This window comes from Carlito syrichta, unplaced genomic scaffold, assembly GCF_000164805.1.
Source record: "Carlito syrichta isolate Samal-C Ts95f unplaced genomic scaffold, Tarsius_syrichta-2.0.1 Scaffold304749, whole genome shotgun sequence".
NCBI lineage: Eukaryota > Metazoa > Chordata > Mammalia > Primates > Tarsiidae > Carlito > Carlito syrichta.
Genome location: NW_007248845.1, coordinates 5,572 through 26,494, shown reverse-complemented (window position 1 = coordinate 26,494; position 20,923 = coordinate 5,572). Strand labels below are relative to the sequence as shown.

At 39.2% G+C, this 20,923-nt stretch overlaps 2 protein-coding genes across 3 annotated transcripts in view; one reads left to right on the top strand and one right to left on the bottom strand.

The window, feature by feature from the left end:
* PRPF39 (pre-mRNA processing factor 39) overlaps nucleotides 1-3,652 on the top strand; it is a 42,597-nt gene extending 38,945 nt beyond the window's left edge. The window contains exons 12-14 of one of the 2 annotated variants that reach the window (XM_008060862.1): nucleotides 1,944-2,018; nucleotides 2,544-2,664; nucleotides 2,900-3,652. In XM_008060862.1, the coding sequence (XP_008059053.1) occupies nucleotides 1,944-2,018; nucleotides 2,544-2,664; nucleotides 2,900-2,956 (253 nt within the window). In that variant the 3' untranslated portion in view covers nucleotides 2,957-3,652. The remainder of the gene's footprint in view (nucleotides 1-1,943; nucleotides 2,019-2,543; nucleotides 2,665-2,899) is intronic. The other variant, XR_504486.2, reaches the window with a different exon arrangement.
* A 328-nt stretch (nucleotides 3,653-3,980) lies between these two features.
* FKBP3 (FK506 binding protein 3) overlaps nucleotides 3,981-20,923 on the bottom strand; it is a 17,443-nt gene continuing 500 nt past the window's right edge. The window contains exons 2-7 of the mRNA XM_008060860.2: nucleotides 18,205-18,306; nucleotides 16,569-16,676; nucleotides 9,238-9,373; nucleotides 8,511-8,578; nucleotides 5,768-5,865; nucleotides 3,981-4,322 (exon numbers count right to left, since the gene is read on the bottom strand). Coding sequence (XP_008059051.1) covers nucleotides 4,268-4,322; nucleotides 5,768-5,865; nucleotides 8,511-8,578; nucleotides 9,238-9,373; nucleotides 16,569-16,676; nucleotides 18,205-18,306 — 567 coding nt within the window. The 3' untranslated portion in view covers nucleotides 3,981-4,267. The remainder of the gene's footprint in view (nucleotides 4,323-5,767; nucleotides 5,866-8,510; nucleotides 8,579-9,237; nucleotides 9,374-16,568; nucleotides 16,677-18,204; nucleotides 18,307-20,923) is intronic.

Genomic DNA, 20,923 nt, shown 5'->3' with positions numbered 1-20,923 from the left:
CTCCAACTAAAAAAAAAATATAAAATAAAATAAAATAAAAAATAAATCAATAAAAATGGATGCGGTTAATCTGTAATAGGAATGCCATTTTTTGAGATCGCAGAAGTGAATGGTTGTGGTCTCACAGATAATGCCTGATGACCTCATCTTTCTGCATTGTAAAAGGATGAAAGTTAAGAGTGGTAGAACAGTTTGTTCTAGGGTACCTAGGAAGATGACAAGTTAAAGATACAAATTTGCTAAATAGATAGTAAAAATATTGGCTAGAGCATTGCTAAAGTTCCAGTCTTGTCTGATTCTAGTTAGGAAATAGCCCAGTGCTTGTTAGGCATGTGCCTTATCTGATTAGTCTCATTTAGAACGATCTCCATGGAAACCTCTGTAGGTTAAACTGAGAATTACTTGCGTGTCTGCGTATTTGTATTTTTGATGGTTATATAAAATTTCAGTTAAACTAATATAACAGACTGATATTTATTGAGTGCTTGACATCATGCTAAATATTTTATATTACGTAATGTAAAACTTATAGCAGTATAATGAGAGGTATAGGTACTGTTTTCTTAGTAGGTGAAGACAGGATTAAAGAGAGATTAGACAATGTTTTCAAGTTCACTTAGCAGTTATTATTGTGGAGCTAGGATTGAACCTACTTTAAAGTCTCTCAACTACTCATGTGCTGTATATTTAGTGCCTTCTGTTTGATTTGCACTGAAGAAAGTATACATACAAAAGAAATTAGATAGGCTGAATGGGGTGGCTCACCTGTAATCCCCAAATTTTGGGAGGCCGAGGGGAGACTTGAGACCAGGAATTCAAGACCAGCCTGGGCAACATAATGAGACTCTGTCTCTAAAAAAAAAATTTTTTTTTAAAGGAAAGGAATGAGATATATAATTCTACCTTCTAGTTTAGTGGAATGGCATGATTATTAGTGAAAATTCAAAAGTGTATGAGGTAGCATATGACTTTTACAAGGCTATCAGCCGGGTGCAGTCACTCACACCTATAATCCCAGCACTTTAGGAGGCGGAGGCAAGAGGATTGCCTTCACCCAGGGGTTTGAGACCAGTCTGGGCAACTTGGCAAGACCTCATCTCTACAATAAATCAAAAAATTAACTTGGTGTGGTGGCATGTGCCTGTATAGTTCTAGCTACTTGAAAGGCTGAGGCAGAAGGATTACCTGAGCCCAGCAGGTCAAGACTTCAGTAGCCGTGAGTGTGCCACTGCACTCCAGCCTGGGCAACAGAGGGAGACTCCAACTCAAAAAAGTCTGTGATCTCTATGGATCAGGATGGATTTGTCATGCTTCATAGAGGAGATTGGGCTTCATTTACTTACTGCTAGATTGTGATAAGCTAAGGAGAGGAAACAATGGTGGAAGCAAGTTAAAGTTCATGTAAGTGTCGTGTCACATCTGCTTGATTGGAGGGTCTTGGAAGTGTGATCTTGATTGTGCTATACCTTGAAAGCTAGACTGAGTTGAGAGCACATGAGCAGTTGACACTAGTGAGCTATTGGAATTTTGGTCAATGAAATTAAATGATGTATTTTAATTTGGCAAAAAATAGAACTGAGGTTCAACAGAAATATGTCATTTAGTCCCTTGCAAGTACAGTTAATGAAGGGTCTGAGTGTCAGGACCGAGATTATTCATAGTTGAAATTTAGAAAGAATGGCCATATCACCATAAATACACTCAATCTTGTCTGATCTTGAAAACTAAGCAGGGTCAGGCCTGGTTAGTACTTGGATTGGAGACTGCCTGGGAATACTGGGCGCTGTAGTGTTAAAAAGAAAGAAATTTAGAAAGGGGAAGATATAAAAAATGAGCCACTTAGAAACTTACTTAGTTTCTCTAAGTAGAAACAACTTAAAATCTTAACAAATTAGTTTAGGCCTTGTTCATTCCAGAGGATTTTTTTTCTTCTTCCCTCTCAGGCTTCTGAATGCTTATGATGAGCATCAAACGCTTCTAAAAGAACAGGATTCTTTAAAAAGGAAAGCAGAAAATGGGTATGCAACTTGCTGAATAGGGAAGGGCTGTTTAAAAGGAGACATTTCAGGCTGGGTGCGTGGCTGACGCCTATAATCCCAGCACTTTGGGAGGCTGAGGTGAGAGGATTGTCTGAGCCCACGGGTTTGAGACCCGACTGGGCAACTTGGCGAGACCTCATCTCTACAGTAAATAAATGAATTAGCCGGGTGTGGAGAGGCATGCCTGTAGTTCCAGCCACTTGGAAGTCTGAAGCAGAAGGGTCACTTGAGCCCAGCAGGTCAAGGCTGCGGTGACCGTGAACATGCCACTGCACTCCAGCCTGGGCGACAGAGTGAGAGACTCCAACTCAAAAAAAAAAACATTCCATTGTGGAAATGACTTTAAAGACAAGTATTTTTAAGTGTAACTTCATTGTGATTTAGATACTTTTTTCACAATTTGAAAAAATCATATAAAATGGTTGAAAACTTCAGTAAACACAGGTAACATTCATCTTATCTGGAAGAATTTTGAAAGTTTTTTCATTTTGACCTTTTATATAGATCAGAAGAACCAGAAGAAAAGAAAGCACACACAGAAGATACAACTTCATCATCTACACAGATGATTGATGGTGATTTGCAAGCAAATCAAGCTGTATATAATTATAGTGCCTGGTATCAAGTGAGTCCATATAATTATAATTCTTTGTTCATAGATGTTGTTAGAAGCATGAATTAGGATAGACATTTTTTTAGAAAGAAACATGTTTTTGCTTGATCCAGATTGTATAATACTTTAAGTCTTGGAATTTCAGCAATGAACACATGCTTATTTTTAAAATTATACTTGTTTTAATCTTATATATGGAACTCAGCCATAATTCTAGTATGCTAACATGTTTACTTTTTCCTTTCAGTACAATTATCAGAATCCTTGGAATTATGGACAGTATTATCCTCCCCCTCCAACCTGATGAGAAAATGTAAATTTCAGATGGAGCGTGTCAAAAGTATGAAGTTATTTTTTTTTAAATGAGGGATGTAAACATAGCATAAGCTTGTTGTATTTGATAACTTGTCTTCCCTGTTTCTGTGTAACATGATTTGTTTAGTAATAGGGAAAAATGTTAATTAGTAGCTTACCACAAACACTATTTCCTACCATTTATAAAATTTACTTTTTATTGGAGACCTATTTTTTTTATTTTTGCATTAAGTGGTCTAGAATTCTTTTGCAATGCATTTGCAAAAGAGTTTTGTAGCCTTAAGGGTAGGAAAAAAAACTGACTGCAAATCATGTCAGTATAGTACAAGATTCTGAAAACTCATAAGGGCTGGTTATTAAGGATTTACCTCCTCTGTTTAAAAAAAAAACGGATTTTTAACTTTTGCTGACAAGGTTTTTTGTCTTCGTGTTTCAGTTATACTTGTGAATTGTGATCTAACTGCAGAAAAGATACACTATTAAAATACAATGCCTTGGAATAGAGATTATAAATGAGAAAATGGAATGTTTGCATCCCTTTTAAAAAATGAAAATCATATCAAAAGTATGTTGTTTCAGGAGACTTTGTATTTAGAATATTCATGTAAAACTTGTGAGCAAGCTTTCATTTTGATCAAACTGATCATCTTCATTTTTGTAATAAAACTGAAGACTCATCCAGTAATTGTTTATGAATTTATTTTGGGGGGATCAACTAAATAACTTTATTCTTGCCTTTACTAATGGTTCATTGGTTTTGAAGTGCACTTTTTCTAAATTTAGCTGCCAAGATTTCTTAGAACTTTTAGCTTTTTGATTCCTCCAGAGCTCTTTGCTTTTGCCTTCTCACCATACAGGAATATTTAAACATTTACGATGAATGCCCTGGCAAATCTGTCCAGACAATTTTACTGTGAGTTACTCCCTGGTTTGATGAGGTCCTTAGTTCTAAACACCTAATCAGAACGATAATATAGTAACATCAAACAAATCAGTCAAATCAAGACAGGGGATACACTTTTATCGAACCTTTTATTTTACAACATGAGGTAAAAGGAAAAAGTTCTCTTTGACCAATATTTTACACAGCTGTAGTAAAATATTTTAGACTTCAGGGCTTTGTAAGTGATTACACTTCTCAAATGTTGGGATCAAGTAAACAAGTTTTAACTTAACTCCTTGAATTTTCCAGTTGACGCTTCCCTTAACAATAGTAACAAGGCTTAATTAGTTATGTAAGTTTCTTCAAGGCCAAGTTTTATCATTGTTGCTGATGTCTTTAGAGCTAAGCACTATTGTTTCAATCAATATCTACTAATTCCACTTCAAAAATGAGTTTTGCATTTGGTGGAATTCTGTTGAAAAAGTCAAGGTAAATTTAATGAAACATGTCTCTCCCCAACCCCAAATAACCTTAGTTCTAAAGTTAGAATTATATATATAATGGATATTAGTACTTAACCCCAAAAGGAACAGCTTTGTAGTTGATTCAGAGGCTTATCCATAAAACTAGCCTAGAGAGTCGTACAGGCTGACAAAGTAAGTTGAACTTGGACTAGGATCCTACTTAACCCGGATGCTTCATTCCCAAATTGGCCACAACTTACTGAAAACTGCTATTAAGTACTCAAAAAAAAAGTCATTTCCGTCTATCTGGGAATATATGCCGTATTAAATCAAGGTTTGTATGAGGTAGTACATTACATTTACTGAATTTTAAGATGTGACGTTAAGGGAAGCATGTAATTTACATGTATCAGATTGCTCTTGATACTTCATGCAGGAGTGAGCTGTGGCGGGCCATCAGATTTACATATGAGAAGAGCTATTAGAGTCCAAAATCCCAAATAAGTTGAACTGATTCAGCTACAGAGATATTTCCGAAAACACTGTTTTTTAAAACTTAATCTAACTGGTTCAGTAGGAATGGAACCAACAACAGCTATAAATTATCTTCCCACTTACCTATTGGATTTAGACTGGTCTGTAGTTACTGTTTTTAAAAAACATTCACAAACTGGACTTATCAGAGAAGTATTGTTATTAGTAGTAATAAATGCTTACTAATACTATGTTGGTCCCATGGTCTCCTTCATTTCACAATGTTAATCCCCAACATGTGTTCGATTTTTAAGCATAAAATTACCACGAGCCATATCTGCATCCTACAGTTTGCTACAGTTGTTTGTACTGGACACTGATGCTTTTTTTTTTGAGTCAAAGTCTCACTCTATCACTTAGACTGGAAAATGGTGGTACAGTCACAGCTCACGGCAGTTTCAAATGCCTAGGCTCAAGGGATCTTCTCAATTTCCCAAGTATTTGAGGCACATGCTACCACGCCCAACTAATTCTTTTGAATTTTTTGTAGAAACGAAGTCATGCTATGTTGCCCATGCTGGTCTCGAACTCCTGGGCTCAAGGTATCTCCTGTCTTGGCCTCCCAAAGTGTTGGATTACAGACCTGTGGGCATTGTTACTTGAAATAAACCCTTCCAACATTAATAACTGCTTTTCCAACATTAATAACTGCCTTAAACTTCAGTTAATGTCCCGAAAGTTAAGAACCTGAATTAAAAAACAGGATTCCAGCTCAAGCTTGAGTATTTTGTACCACCAAGAGAAAATATTAACTGCTGTTTATATTGGAGGTGTTGAGACTTAAGCATCTAAATATCAAGGATACTAGTCTGGACAGAATTTCTAATCTGGAGGTTAGCCTAGACAGTATCTTTCACACCTTCAGGTGATCATTATTAAGTGGTTTTTTTCCTTTAGTTATGAAGGGAAAAAAGGATACTTGGCATCAGGCTGTCCTTTCTTTCCATAAGCCCATTCTGGTTCAATCTCCAGTCGAGCCTTTTCTCCTTTACTCATGGTCAAGAGTGCTTCATCCCACTAAAGGCAAGAACAAAATAAAAACAAATGATATTTTCTGCAAAAAGTACATGCCATAGCATAACATTCAAGATTATATGTATAAAAAAATTGTTACTGGATTTCACTATATCCTAAGGTAATATCCTAGGATAAGTCCCTAAATCTTTGTCTTCAATTTGCTCAATGGAAAAAAATAGATATGTTAAACAATACTTTTTTTTAAAGATGTGGGGTACAATTCAGGGTTAGGTATACAAATGTTTATTAGGCAGGTACCCTTGTTGACAATACTTTTTCAATGTGATACACTCCTCAAATGATATAATATGAAAGAACTTTTTGTAAATTGTAACATGCCACACATCATAGAAACCAGGTAGTTATTAGCACCATCATAAAAAGTTTGCTTTTACATCACAGGGCAAACAAGTGTATTTTCATAGGGATAAACTACCAAGCACTCACTGTCTAACTGTTTTAAGATAACCAAACTGTAATAGTGGAGTCATGATGGCACATAAAACTAAATTTTAAAAAATGTTACAACATTAAGATCTTTTGCAAAAGGTAAAAACTCAAACAGCGTTTGGATTGCCTCTGCATTTTCACACATTTGGATCTTAAAACTTGTTGCCAAAAACAGTTAAATCAACATGCTACAAGAATAAGAGAATATTCCTAATATTGTATATTCTGTTGAAGTGCAACTGCTACATAAAGCTCATGGGATAAAGTTGGATTTGTCACATTTGGAAATGAAAAATATGGTGGAATAGAAGAAATTTACCAGTATGCAAACAAGTTACAAAGAACAATAGCCTGGCTTAATAAATACTTGCTATCAACTTGGTATCTAAGGTAGCAGTTTAAGTAATATTTGACTAAATCTTTATTCATCATTTACTAATGACACTAAAAAAATAAATAGGCTGGGCATGGTGGCTCATGCCTATAATCCCAGCATTTTGGGAGGTCAAGGTGAAAGGCCACAGGTTCGAGACCAGCTCAGGCAACTCAGCAAGACCTCATCTCTACAATAAATCAAAAAATTAGCGGGCATGGTGGCACATGTCTGTAGTTCCAGCTACTTGGAAGGCTGAGGTGGAAGGATCACCTGAGCCCAGCAGATTGAGGCTGCAGTGGCCGTGAGTGTGCCACTGCACTCCAGCCTGGGCAACAGTGAGACTCCAACGCAAAAATAAACCTACCTTTACCTTCAAAATGCTTTATATTCTGTTTTGGATTTTGGATAGATTGGTTGAACCTTATCTTAGCACTTATCCCCAGTAAAAAAGAAAAAAAAAAGTAATAGCTGGGCTCGGTGGCTCAGCCTGTAATTCCGTACCTTTGGGAGGCTGAGGTGAGTGGATTGCCTGAGCCTGCGGGTTCGAGACCCGCCTGGGCAGTGAGACCTCATCTCTACAATAAATCAAAAAATCAGCCGGGCGTAGAAGTGCATGCCTGCAATTCCAGCTACTTGGATGGCTGAGGCGGAAGGATCGCCGGAGCCCAGCAGGTCAAGGCTGCAGTGGCCGGGAGCAGCCACTGCACTCCAGCCTGGGCGACACAGTGAGACCCCAACTCAAAAAAAAAAATAAAAAGTAATATACTGAAGGTTCTTATAACCGCATTAAAACTGGCATTTCAGTCATCAATGTTTAATGTTCTGAGTAATTCAAATTTAAACAGTGGACAGGCCCTAGCATAAAAACCTGATTCAGGGATGCTGACAATCAGCTCTGCTCTTTTATCTCCTTTTGTACATTATAACAGTCAGTAGAGTCCAAGCTTAGCTTCCCTTTTTCTCAGCGTTTCTTTCTGTTATCTGTCACATGAAAGGGTGGGTAAAAAGCATGTTCATATTTAAATGATTTTATGGTGTTACAGTCTAGGTTGTGATAGGTGAGAGGGCTACAGAAACAAACACCTGCTTCTATGAGTATTTCAGTTAAGATATTTTACCTTTTCACATACTATGTAAGTAGTACAATAGTTAATGGAATATTTTACAAAAACCTTAAAGACAAATTTAGAGAGTCAAACATTCTGATAAAGAAATGCTCTAAGCCGGGCTCGGTGGCTCAGCCTGTAATCCCACGCTTTGGGAGGCTAAGGTGAGTGGATTGCCTGAGCCCGTGGGTTCGAGACCCGCCTGGGCAACTTGGCAAGACCTCATCTCTACAATTAAAAAAAAAAAAAAAAAGACGAGCCGGGCATGGTAGTGCGCGCCTGTAGTTCCAGCTACTTGGAAGGCTGAGGCAGAAGGCTTGCTAGAGCCCAGCAGAGGTCGAGGCTGCGGTGGCCGGGAGCGGCCCCTGCACTCCAGTCTGGGCGACAGAGTGAGACTCCAACTCAAAAAAAAAAAAAAAAAGAAAGAAATGCTCTATGAAAAAAAAATTTTAAAGGGCTAGTCATGGAAGGCACTAATATTTGAGTCTTTACTGTATTAGGTGCTTCAAGTTATCTTGTAACCTCATTTTATAGATGGGGAAACTGAGGCACAGGCAGTGTGTGCTAGATAAGCTAGTAACAGTAGCACCCCATCTGTCAGGCTCCAAAGATTGTTTTCTTTTCATTATATTCCCAGTCCTAACTGTTGACAGCACCAAACCAGACACAGGATGTGCCAGAATTTCTATTGATTCATTCCATTCTTTACTTACGCCTCTGATAACTTTGCCTACTCCAACCTTAAAACTTAAAGGCTTGGCATTTTTCTTCTTCTTTGAACCTGTAAAACAGATAAACAGATTTTTCCTTATAATTAATGATACTCTTATTTTTTAAAAAAATTAAGTTCCAATGGAAAAATAGGGTGGATTAATTGATTTCATAACAACAAAACTATGTATTTGAAATTCATCAAGAAAATTCCAGAAGGATTGCTTGCCAAGAGTTTGAGATTAGCCTGGGCAACACAGACCCTATCTCTCAAAAAAATAAAAATACTAGCCAGGCATGGCAGTGTATGCAAGTAGTCCCAACCACTTGGGAAACTGAGGTGGGATGATTGCTTGAGTCCAGGAGTTCAAATGGATAGCACCACTGCTCTCCAGCCTAGGTGAGTGAGCTGAAACCATGTCTCGGAAAAAAAAAAGAACAAAGAGCAAACTAGTCTGGCTTTTCTATTAAAATACTAAAGCTTCACTTTAGGAAATAAACCAAGTTTAGATTAAGCGTCCTTACTTTTTGCTTTCTGATAAACAAAAGGTCTTTAGCCAGCCAATAATCAGTAAACTGAAGATCTCTCCAAAAAATCAGAGATGTAAAAGACATCTGGAAAAAAACTAGGTGAAAGTCAAAAGTACTGTCAACTGCTCATCTGTCTGCCACACAAATATATTTTGCAACATCCTTAAGCCAAAAATAAAAGATTATATTTACACTTACTCGTTTGAATATTAGTATCAAAAACAGTCCCATCCTGTAATGTTCCTGTATACCAGCAGTGAACAACATCGCCCTTTTTGGGAAAGTTAGTTTTATCTCCCTTTTTGAGAACAGATTTTGTATATTTTGGTGGCCCCTAAAAACAAAAAACAACACACACAAAATTATTAATTCATGTCCTTTAGGAGATGACGATACTATCTGGCCCATTACAGAAAGAAAAAAAAAAGGATGACAAAGAGAATATATAGCCAATAATGACCAAAGTCAGATCACAGCATTTGATAGATTTGGTAATCAACTATTTTGCCTCTTGTCCACCTCTATGAGTTAAACAAACAAACACACCAAAAAACTCTCTATCTGGGGCTGTCATGGTTATTAGCAACTTGCACGTCTATAATTGAATTTCAAATAGCTTCCAGCTTCTTTAGAAACCAAAAATTATTTTAAGATTCTATTATTCAGCAAATCATAAAATGAATTCAATTATTTCCTAAGGTTAGAATAATCACTACTATTTAATTCCTATAAAATCACAAGGCATTAAATAAAATACTGATTTTTTCCCCAAAAATGTGAATTGTTCAGCAGCAATAACTAGTATTACTAGATGCTTTATTTATATCCAATTAGAATGAATACAGTGATGTTGCCTCTATCCCTGAACTGAAAAATAAGTTCCCACAATGAATGAAATACCCACAGGAATTACTATTGGGCTGAGTGTGTCAGCTCATGCCTGTAATCCCAGCTCTTTGGGAGGCCAAGGCAGGAGGATAGCTTGACCCAGGATTTTGAGACCACCAGCCTGGGAAACATAGGAAGACCCCATCTCTATTTATAATTTTTTTAAAAAAGGAAAATAAAAAAATAAAAACAGGCCAGGTGCAGTGGCTCATGCCTGTAATTCCAGCACTTTGGGAGGCCAAGGTGAGAGGAATGCCTGAGCCCAAGGTTCCAAGACCAGCCTGGACAACTTGGCAAGACCTCATCTCTACAACAAATCAAAAAATTACGCGGGTGTGGTGTCACACGTCTATAGTTCCACCTACTTGGAAGGCTGAGGTGGAAGGATTACCTGAGCCCAGCACAAGGCTGCAGTAGCCATGAGCATGTTGCTGCACTCTAGTTTGGGCAACAGAGTGAGACTCCAACTCAAAAAATAAAAATAATAAAAAAGAAATTGCCATAATAGGCATATTTCCTAGAACAAAGCAGGGTCTTAAAAAAAAAGAAAGGCTAACAGAATAATCAGTAAGAGGTCATACATGAGAGGCAAGCATAGAGAAGATCTGTTAAGAATCTTAGGGGGTTAAAAAAAGAATTGGGGCAAATGTAAAAGTATCCTCTTTGGCTCAATCTATTTGGTTTCTGAATTCAAGGAGGGATCTGCATTATCCAAATCTGTATTTGGTTTCTAAATTTCGTAAAATAAGTAGCAAAGGCCGAGCATGGTGGCTCAAGCCTGCGATCCCAGTCCAGTTGTCAGTCTTCCACTCAACTGCTAGAGTGATATTAATAATTACTGCTTACAGTTTTGTGCCCAAAGGCCTAATCCATGCAGGATCTTAATCTCTAGCCCTCTCTCAAGTTTATTCCCCCTCAAACTCGTTTCTTCCACTACGCTCTCAGTAGAGGTGGTGCACACAGAACACAGTGCATAAAGCCCTATCCAACCCAGATTTGAAAGATTTATATTGAACTAAAATAAGGCTGACTCCCTAAATCAAAAGAAGGCTACACCTACAGTATGAGTACAATGTATATTACAGAAATAACTAAGCACTAACTTCTTCCCTGACACTCCAATTCTAAGCTTATTTTAGCTAGTAACGCCACTTAGAAATGGTCATGTGTCTACTGGTAACAGCATAAACTGGAGACATCTCTTTGAAATGCAACTTAAACATATTAAAATGCAAGTAATAATTCTACTTGTATAAATATATGCTTGAGAAGTAATTTAAACTTTAGGAAAGATATCTTTATGCAGTTATTAAATACACAATTATCTAGAATGGCAAAATAACCACACATTTATGATAATGGAATACTTTTTACTGATGTGGAAAAATTCTTGTAACATTAAGTGAAAAATCAATAGTTTTAGCCATAGTAAAATTGCAAACATTTAAATCAATATATGCAGAGAAAATAGTCAAGGAAACATTACAAAATATTAAACACATTCATTTCTAGGTACCTGGATTATATTATGTAGTCTCTATCCTTTTGTGTTATTTTCTACTTTAAAAATATAATCAAGGCCGGATGTGGTGGTTCACACCTGTAATCCCAGCACTTTGGGAGGTCGAGGCGAGAGGACTACTTGAGTCCAGGGGTTTGAGATGAGCCTGGGAAACTTGGTGAGACTTTGTCTCTACAATAAATCAAAAAACTAGCTGGGTGTGGTAGCACACACCTGTAGTTCCAGTTACTTGGAAGGCTGAGGAGGGAGGATCACCTGAACCCAGCAGATCGATGCTGCAGTGACTGTTAGCGTGTTACTGCACTCCAGCCTGGGTGACAGAGTGAGAGTCTGACTAAAAATAATAATAATAATAAATAAAAATATAATCAGAAAATAAATGGTTTATAAAAAAATGTAAGCCGGGCTTGGTGGCTCAGCCTGTAATCCCGCGCTTTGGGAGGCTGAGGTGAGTGGATTGCCTGAGCCTGCGGGTGCGAGACCCGCCTGGGCAACTTGGTGAGACCTCATCTCTACAATAAATCAAAAAATTAGCCAGGGTGGTAGCATGTGCCTGTAGTTCCAGCTACTCAGAAGGCTGAGGCGGAAGGATCGCTGGAGCCCAGCAGTCGAGGCTGCGGTGGCCGGGAGCGGCCGCTGCACTCCAGTCTGGGTGACAGAGTGAGACTTCAACTCAAAATATGAAAAAATTAAAAAAATTAAAAAATACACAGTTTGGAGGGGATCTGATTTTGGAAGGCTTTGAATGCCAAGAATAAGATGTTTAGATATATGTTATAGACCAGTGATGTCCAATTAAAATATAACGAGAGTCACAAATGTAATTTTAAGCTGTCTAGTAGTCACATTAAAAAAATATAAAAAGAGCCGGGCTCGGTGGCTCAGCCTGTAATCCCGCGCCTTTGGGAGGCTGAGGTGAGTGAATTGCATGAGTCCGCGGGTTCGAGACCCGCCTGGGCAGCGAGACCTCATCTCTACAATAAATCAAAAAATCAGCCGGGCGTGGTAGCGCATGCCTGTAATTCCGGCTACTCGGAAGGCTGAGGCGGAAGGATCACCGGAGCCCAGCAGGTCGAGGCTGCGGTGGCCGGGAGCGGCCACTGCACTCCAGTCTGGGCGACAGAGTGAGACTTCAACTCAAAAAAAAAAAAAAATAAAAAAAAATATAAAATACACAGTTTGGAGGGGATCTGATTTTGGAAGGCTTTGAATGCCAAGAATAAGATGTTTAGATATATGTTATAGACCAGTGATGTCCAATTAAAATATAACGAGAGTCACAAATGTAATTTTAAGCTGTCTAGTAGTCACATTAAAAAAATATAAAAAGGAACAAGTGACATTAACTTGATTAATATACCTATACCAAATGCAGCAGTGTGAGCCTGTAGTCGCAGTTACTGAGGATGCTAAAGCAGAAGGATCACTAGAGACCAGGAGTTTTAGCCTGGGCAATGTAGCAAGACCCCGCCTCTTAAAAAGAGAAACAAATAAAAATTTTAAAAATGAATCATATGTCTTATTTAAACCAATATATATATAAAATCATTTAAACATGTAATCAATATAAAAAATACTAAAATATCTTACTTTTTGTTTAGTTGGAGTCTAACTCTGTTGCCCATGCTGGAGTGCAATGGCATGCTCATGGCCATCACAGCCTCAACCTGCTGGACTCAAGTGACCCTTTTGTCTCAGCCTTCCAAGTAGCTGGAACCACATGCGCATGCCGCCATGCCCGGCTAATTTTTAATTTATTTATTGTAGAAATGAGGTCTCATCAAGTTGCCCAAGCTGATCTCAAACTCCTGGATTCAGGCAATCTTCTCACCTCTGCCTCCCAAAGTGCTGGGATTACAGGCATAAGCCACTGTACCTGGCGATATCTTACATTTAAAAAAATCTTTTGGCAGCAGACACTCTTGTGCTGTCCTGTCCAATGTGCCCTTCGCAATGTTATCTTCTTTAATAAATCTACCTTTCTTAATTGAAATACAAAACAATAACAATAACAAAAAATCTTTTTAATCACACCACTGAAATTGAGAGTGGGCTGGGCTTGGTGGCTCAGTCTGTAATCCCAGCACTTTGGGAGGCCGAGGAGAGTAGATTGCCTGAGTCTGCAGGTTTGAGACCAGCCCAGGCAACTTGGCGAGGGACCTCGTCTCTAAAATAAATAAAAAATTAGTCGGGTGTGGTAGCGCACGCCTGTAGTTCCGGCTACTTGGAAGGCTGAGGCAGAAGGATCGCTGGGGCCCAGGAGGTCGATGCTGGGGTGGCCATGAGCATGCCACTGCACTCCAGCCTGGGTGACAGAGTGAGACTCCAACTCAAATTAACAAAAGAAAAGAAAAGAAATTGAGAGTGTACTTTACACTTACAGGACATTTCAATCTGAACTAGCCAAAGTACTCAATAGCCACATATAGCTAGTGACTACCATACTGAACACTGCCGTTCTAGACAACACAGAATTACTAAAGATTTTTGTCTTCAGTACCAGGGTGTAGTTTGCAAAGTATAGTTTTAGAAAGTTTACTAGAATAGCCACTTTTGGACTGAAAGCATGAAGAAAGAGAATGGAGGCAGGAAATGAGCAACTTTTCCAACATTCCAGGTCTGAAACTTTGCGTGAAATGCTTGAAAATGGAAAAGGAATGAAGATTTGAAAAAGACAAGAGGTGTTTGAGAGCATTCAACCTGAAAGAGACATGAGAAAGCAAAAGAGAGCCCAAGATTCAGAAAAACCTTCCAAGCTGGGAGGAAGGGAATAGTACTAGATAGATATTCATATTCTAGTAAAATAGAACAGAGGAGTATATGATGAGAAGGGAGTAAGAAGGAACTGAGAATTTTGTGAGAAAATGTCAAGTGGTGTAGGTGAGCAGTGTATTGGGGAATTGGGTGAGGGATAATGAGCAGCAGCGAAATTAGAAAACAGGCTTGGTTGACGTTAAGCATGAATCTATTACAGGCCCAGTAAAGAATTTTATGATTATGTGTTTCTTTACAATACTTGTTCTCCAGTCCCAAAGCATGAAAAGAGAGTAAGGGTCGGGCACGGGGGCCTGTAATCCCAGCACTTTGGGAGGCTGAGAAGAGAGGATTGCCTGAATCCGGGCGTTCGAGACCAGCCTGGGCAACTTGGTGAGACCTTATCTCTACAATAAACCACACACACACACAAAACTAGCTAGGTGTGGTGGCGTGCATCTGTAGTTCCAGCTACTTGGAAGGTTGAGGCGGAAGGATCGCCAGAGCCCAGCAGGTCAAGGGGGCCATGAGCGTGCCACTGCACTCCTCCAGCCTGGGTGACAAAAGTAAGATCTAACTCAAAAAAAAAGAAAAGAGACTAAGACAAAAAGGGATTGGACAAGAGGCTATGGAATCTAGGGTATTAAGAAGACAAAGTACGTAAGTGGGCTCAAGCTGGCCAGTTAAATGAAAAGAGATCTTTGATTAAATGATATTGTTTAGGACCCTCATAAGATTTCTCTAGATTGTCTCTACCCCTTATGAACTTGCCTTTTTTTTTTTTTTTTTTTGAGTTGGAATCTCACTCTATCGCCCAGACTGGAGTGCCGTGGCCGCTCCCGGCCACCGCAGCCTCGACCTGCTGGGCTCCAGCGATCCTTCCACCTCAGCCTTCCGAGTAGCTGGAACTACAGGCGCGCACTACCACACCCAGCTAATTTTTTAATTTTTTAATGTATTGTAGAGATGTGGTCTCACCAAGTTGCCCAGGCGGGTCTCGAACCCACGGGCTCAGGCAATCCACTCACCTCAGCCTCCCAAGGCACAGGATTACAGGCTGAGCCACCGAGCCCAGCTGAACTTGCCTTTTAATTTATTTATAACTCTTTTTTAAACTCTTTACTGACATACTACCTGCCTCGTACCACCCTTGTGTTGGAATTGCTGATGAAACACTTTAGTATCATCGCTTTATTTACCTCAGTAGCTGCTCCAGACATAATATTGATCAATATTAGTTGTAATAATCTACAAAACTGGTTTGTGTGTGTACATATGCACAAACACCAATTTGTGCTTTTCAACCAAGAGGAGAAGATTGTGTAGTATTAGCTAGCATTAATCATATAAACGTTTGTACCTCTATGCCAAACTTATATGCTTTTCACAAATATCCAAATGTTATACCTTTGTCAATAGGCTATATATGTCTTTACAAGAACTAAAGATAGATTTATTTTTTAATTTATTTTTTTGAGTTGGGGTCTCATTGTCACCTATACTGGGGTGCAGTGGCACAAACATGGCTCACCACAGCCTTGACTTCCTGGGCTCAGGAGATCCAGCCACCTCAGCCTACCGAGCACCTGGGACTATAAATGCGTACCACCACACCTGGCTAATTTATTTTTTATTTTATAGAGATGAGGTCTCACTATGCTGCCTAGGCTGGTCTTGAACTCCTGGGCTCAAGTGATCCTCCCACCTCAGCTTCCCAAAGTCTAAAAGCAGATAATTGTTATCACTGGTACTAAGACTGCTAGCAATGAGTATGCTTAGTTGGCGAGGTATTATCAGAAATGGCAAGACTATAGTCAATTCAGTTCTGCTAAGGCCATTCTTAGTAGCTTTCCTTAGCTCTACTAAGGCTGTTGATTTGCAGAAATGATTTTATCTGGTTCTTTAAAACTTTGTTCCAAAATATGAAACCTGAGTTTGAAAAGCTGAGACAGATGAACCCTGCAGCCAGGCCTGGATAATTTCTATTGCCAGGGACACCATGTACATTAGAAAAATCTAAAAATAATCAAAAGGAAGTTTCTTTCACTTGGTCCAACTTGGCTACAGAATCAGGACCTTAAAATAGCTTAGAAGCTTGGAGGTCTGACCAGATGTGGAGGCACTATTTAATACAAAGTCAGAAGTATTTCACGGGATAAGCCATTAACTATAAAGCACTAATCTGTAGGCTTATTTCTGTACCAGTATACCTTAGGGAAATGGCACACTCTAAAATCAGCGTTTGGCTCAATGCGCGTGGTCATACTCAACCACTCCTAACTATGAGAAATTAATGCTATATAAACCAAATACTATTTCTAAAATTCACCTGAGTAATAAAATAAATGAAAATATTAATACCAACCTCATCCAGAGTCTCTTCAGATTTGGTTTCTTTGGGTTTATCTTCACTAAGCTTCACATTTTTCACTTGCTCAGACACTTTACTTATGCTTTCGGTACCCTTGAAACGCTGTAAGGAAAAAATTCTAACATCAGATTCAGGACAAGCTAAAACCTAGGAGGGATAACTAGATTTTCAGCCTTTTGATAAATGGACATCTACACGATATAAAATAGGTTATGTAACTCAATGATAAATAAGTGGTCTAAGTAGGCCAGGTGCAGTGGCTCACGCCTATAATCCCAGCACTTTGGGAGGCAGAGGTGAGAGGATTGCCTGAGCTCACAGGTTCTAGACCAGCCTGGGCAACTTGGTAAGACCTCATCTCTACATCAAATCAAAAAATTAGCCGGGTGTGGTGGCACATGCCTGTAGTTCCAGCTACTTGGAAGTCTGAGGTGGAAGGATTGCCTGAGCCCAGCAGGCCGAGGCTGCAGTGGCCGTGAGCATGCCACTGCCCTCCAACCTAGGCAATAGAGTGAGACTCCAATTCAAAAAATAAAAAAATAAAAAAGTGGTCTAAGTAAACCAACAAAGAACAAAGGAAGAATCAGTGTTTTAATCAATAAATTACGACTCAGACTAGCTCACAATATAAATTCTGAAATGAGAACCATGACCTTTAGAAAGGCAACTCAGATCCAGAGATATGAATAATATTAAAAGAATTCCTTAATAAAGATTCTTTTCTGTGGAAAATGTTTACTTCATAAAGAACAAATGTTGGATGTTTTTTTTTTTTGAGTTGGAGTCTCACTCTGTCATCCAGGCTGGAGTGCAGTGGCACACTCATGGCCACTGTAGTCTTGACCTGCTAGGCTCAGGCGATCCTTCTGCTTCAGCCTTCCAAGTAGCTGGAACTACAGGAACACGCCACTATGCCTGGCTAATTTTTTGATTTATTGTAGTGACAAGGTCTTGTCAAGTTGCCCAGGCTGGTCTTGAATCCCTGGTCTCAGGCAATACTCTCGTCTTGGCCTCCCAAAGTGCTGGGATTACAGACTTGAGCCACTGCACTTGGCCTGGAGAATTTCTTAAAATTTCTCTTTTTTTTTTGAGTTGGAGTCTCACTCTGCCGCCCAGACTGGAATGCAGTGGCCGCTCCCAGCTTTGATCTGCTGGGCTCTGACAATCCTTCCACCTCAGCTTTCCAAGTAGCTGGAACTACAGGCGTGCGCTACCACGCCTGGCTAATTTTTTAAAGGGTTAGCCTAAATCTAAATCAGACTTTAAGTTCATTAATAAAATCGAACTTACCTTTTCTGTATGACATTTAATATGCAGAGTAAATGCTTAAGTAATAAAGTAATACCAATTGAGCTAATGGATTTATAACTTCAGTAGCCTTAAGTATTTGTCATTTCAATTTATCTAAAAAATCTGGTTTCTTTCAAAATACCAATACATTCTGCCATAATCCTGGAGATTAGCTTTGCTAGATTTGACAGTCCACTTATTGTTTATAGTTAAGAAAAACTGCAGGTAGAAACTCTCCAACATATTATGCAAATAAATGCATTTAAAACATCTTTTGGAAATAACATTTCTAAAATGATCTTCTGCTAGTATTTTGCTAATAGAATGCAACAGTACTCACCTTAGTCTCAAAAAGATGGTTATATGCTGCAACCAAATGGTCCTTGTTGGCAGTCTTGGCCACATTTTTAATGTTTCCTAATAATTTATGTTCTGCAAGAAACTATAAAGAAAAAAAGCTGGGTCGTCAAAATAACTTCCTTCAAGTAAGAATCTAAAACTGGAAAATAATCCTTTTATGTTAGCAGTTGTTTCCAACGGTACTATTAATGAAGAAATGAAAGAAACACTATATTTTATACCCTACGTCATTACAAAAAAGTATTAATTTTAAAAAACTGGATATGTACACGAATTACTCACAAGACTAGAACTGCAGTATTATGTATGGAACACAGTGGTTCCCCTCAACCTTTTCCAATCAAAGATACAGAAAAAAATATTTACACAGCACACTGTGCTCGGCTGGATTCAGTGGCTCAGCCTATAATTCCAGCACTTTGGGAGGCCGAGGCAACCTGCCTGAGCCCACGGGTTCGAGACCCACCTGGGCAACTTGGCGAGACCTCGTCTCTACAATAAATAAAAAATTAGCCAGGCATGGTAGCATGCGCCTGTAGTTCCAGCTACTTGGAAGTCTGAGGCAGAAGGATTACCGGAGCCCAGCAGGTTGAAGCTGCAGTGGTTGGGAGCATGCTACTGCACTCCAGCCTGGGCGACAGAGTGAGACACCGACTCAAAAAACAAAACAAAACAAAACAAAACAAGAAAGCACACTGTGCTGACTGGATTCAGGTGCTCAAGGCAAGAGGCAACAGAAACCTCGTCTTGGGAGCCTGTAGCCACAAAATGAACATGGCAATCTTGACTTATCTATAACCCATTTTTGGCAGCCTAGGAAGAAGTTACGCAAGCATGTAACATAGATATGTCAAGATAGCTATGCCAAACATGACATATAAAACAGTGAGGAGTATGATTTTATCGGGGTTAAAATCCTAGCTGTCTGACCCTAGACATGGGACTAAGCTTTCTTACAGACTCAGCCTCCATATTTGTAGTGGTAGATTAATAACAGCGTATGTGTCAAAGGGCTGTTGTAAGGATAAATACAATAATCTATTTAATGAATTTAGCATAGAGCCTATCACACAGTAAAAACTTAATAAATATTAGCTATTATGAGTAATAATGTATTTAAGAACTCAATTCTAACAGAATTCCTTGTCTCTCCAATATAAGCCTGGACTGCTAAATTGGCAGATGGACACTATACTACTACTGAAATATCAGGTCATAATATTATGACTAAAATCTCATGTGAGGATTTTGATCATTTGTTTCCCTCTTATTTTACTCCACTTCCTTTTCTGCCTTGTGGTCCTTGGCCTAATTTCTCAAATTGTTGCTTTCTCAAAGTTGCCCTTTGGCACCTTTAAGTTTTTGATAAAGCAGTTAACATTAACTATTAGCCATTAGCAGCTAACACTATCACAACTGCATTATTTTGCTTTTGCTTTTTCACTCTCCTCAGAGAAATATTCTAAATGATAACAGCAACGATGGGGAAAGGAGATAAAGTTACTTATACTGGAGTAATCAGTTACTTTAGTCCTCTGTGATTTCTTTAGTAAGGTTCCAGAAAAATATCCAGAATATAAACATCTCCTTGCTGTCTTATGACCAATAAATTTATTGTCAAATATGTGAGTGATTTGTTGTCAGCATATGAGTGATCACTGGAGGATATGCATTTAAAAGCTTAACGTTATAAAAATATTTTAATAATCCAAGTTCCTTGAAATTCTCCCATGGGGGACAGTCTGACATTAGATTCCACACTGTGATTTGTTTCATGAGAATTTGACGAAGGTCTGCACTAGGGCATGAGATGTTACCGATGTGCATATTCTATTCTATTCTATTCTTCAGCAGAAATACAAATTGGCTGAGGAGAAAACAACTCCATCAAAATGGTGTAAGATCCCTGATGCCTGTTCTTTCTTTTCACCTTTGTCGCCCCAAACACTGAGCATAGTTCTTGCCGTGTTGTATTAATATCTGTTGAACTAAACTAGGATGAAATGCTAGGATGATTCACGGAGAAGGAGCTGGAAGTTGGAGAGTTCTTGTATCTCCGCGTCAAGATCTCCAACATGAAAAGAAAATACAGCCTCCTCAAGATAACCACAGATTTTCCAAAGGCAAGTTTAGAATTTAAAAACTGTAGACACAACGAGCAGGCCGCTGCTTCGACTTCTGACAAGTGGAGAATGCTGCGTGCGTTAGAGTGTACAGTAAATAGTTCAGCATTTTAAGAGCACGATCTTAATGTCCAGAGGACGAAAAAGCCGGGTTTAAGAAAAATCACTTGACTACGGAGGGACGGTCAAGATGGAGGCTGGGCTGAAAAACGAAGAGCGTGCGGTATAAAGAATGCCAAACGAATTTCTCAGTCTGCTTGACTGTAACAAGGGGAGACCCCCGCACGAGAAGAAATGCGCATGTAGCGCCCCTAAGTTTAAGGGGGATGGGGGCATTTAAAGGGTGATATTTTAAACAAAAGTTAAACCACAGCCTATGGGTGTTTACAGATCACACGCAAGAATACTCAGCATTTAGTAAACGGTTGAGAGAAGCAAGCTGGACGCATCTTCCCCATCGAGCCCGCGTACCTCCCTCCCCGCCGCCGTTTCCCCCGCAGCCGACGTCCGCGCCCCGGGGCCTCCTCCAAGCCCCCGCCCCTCGGCCTCCCGCCTCAGCCCCCGGGGTCTCGGGGC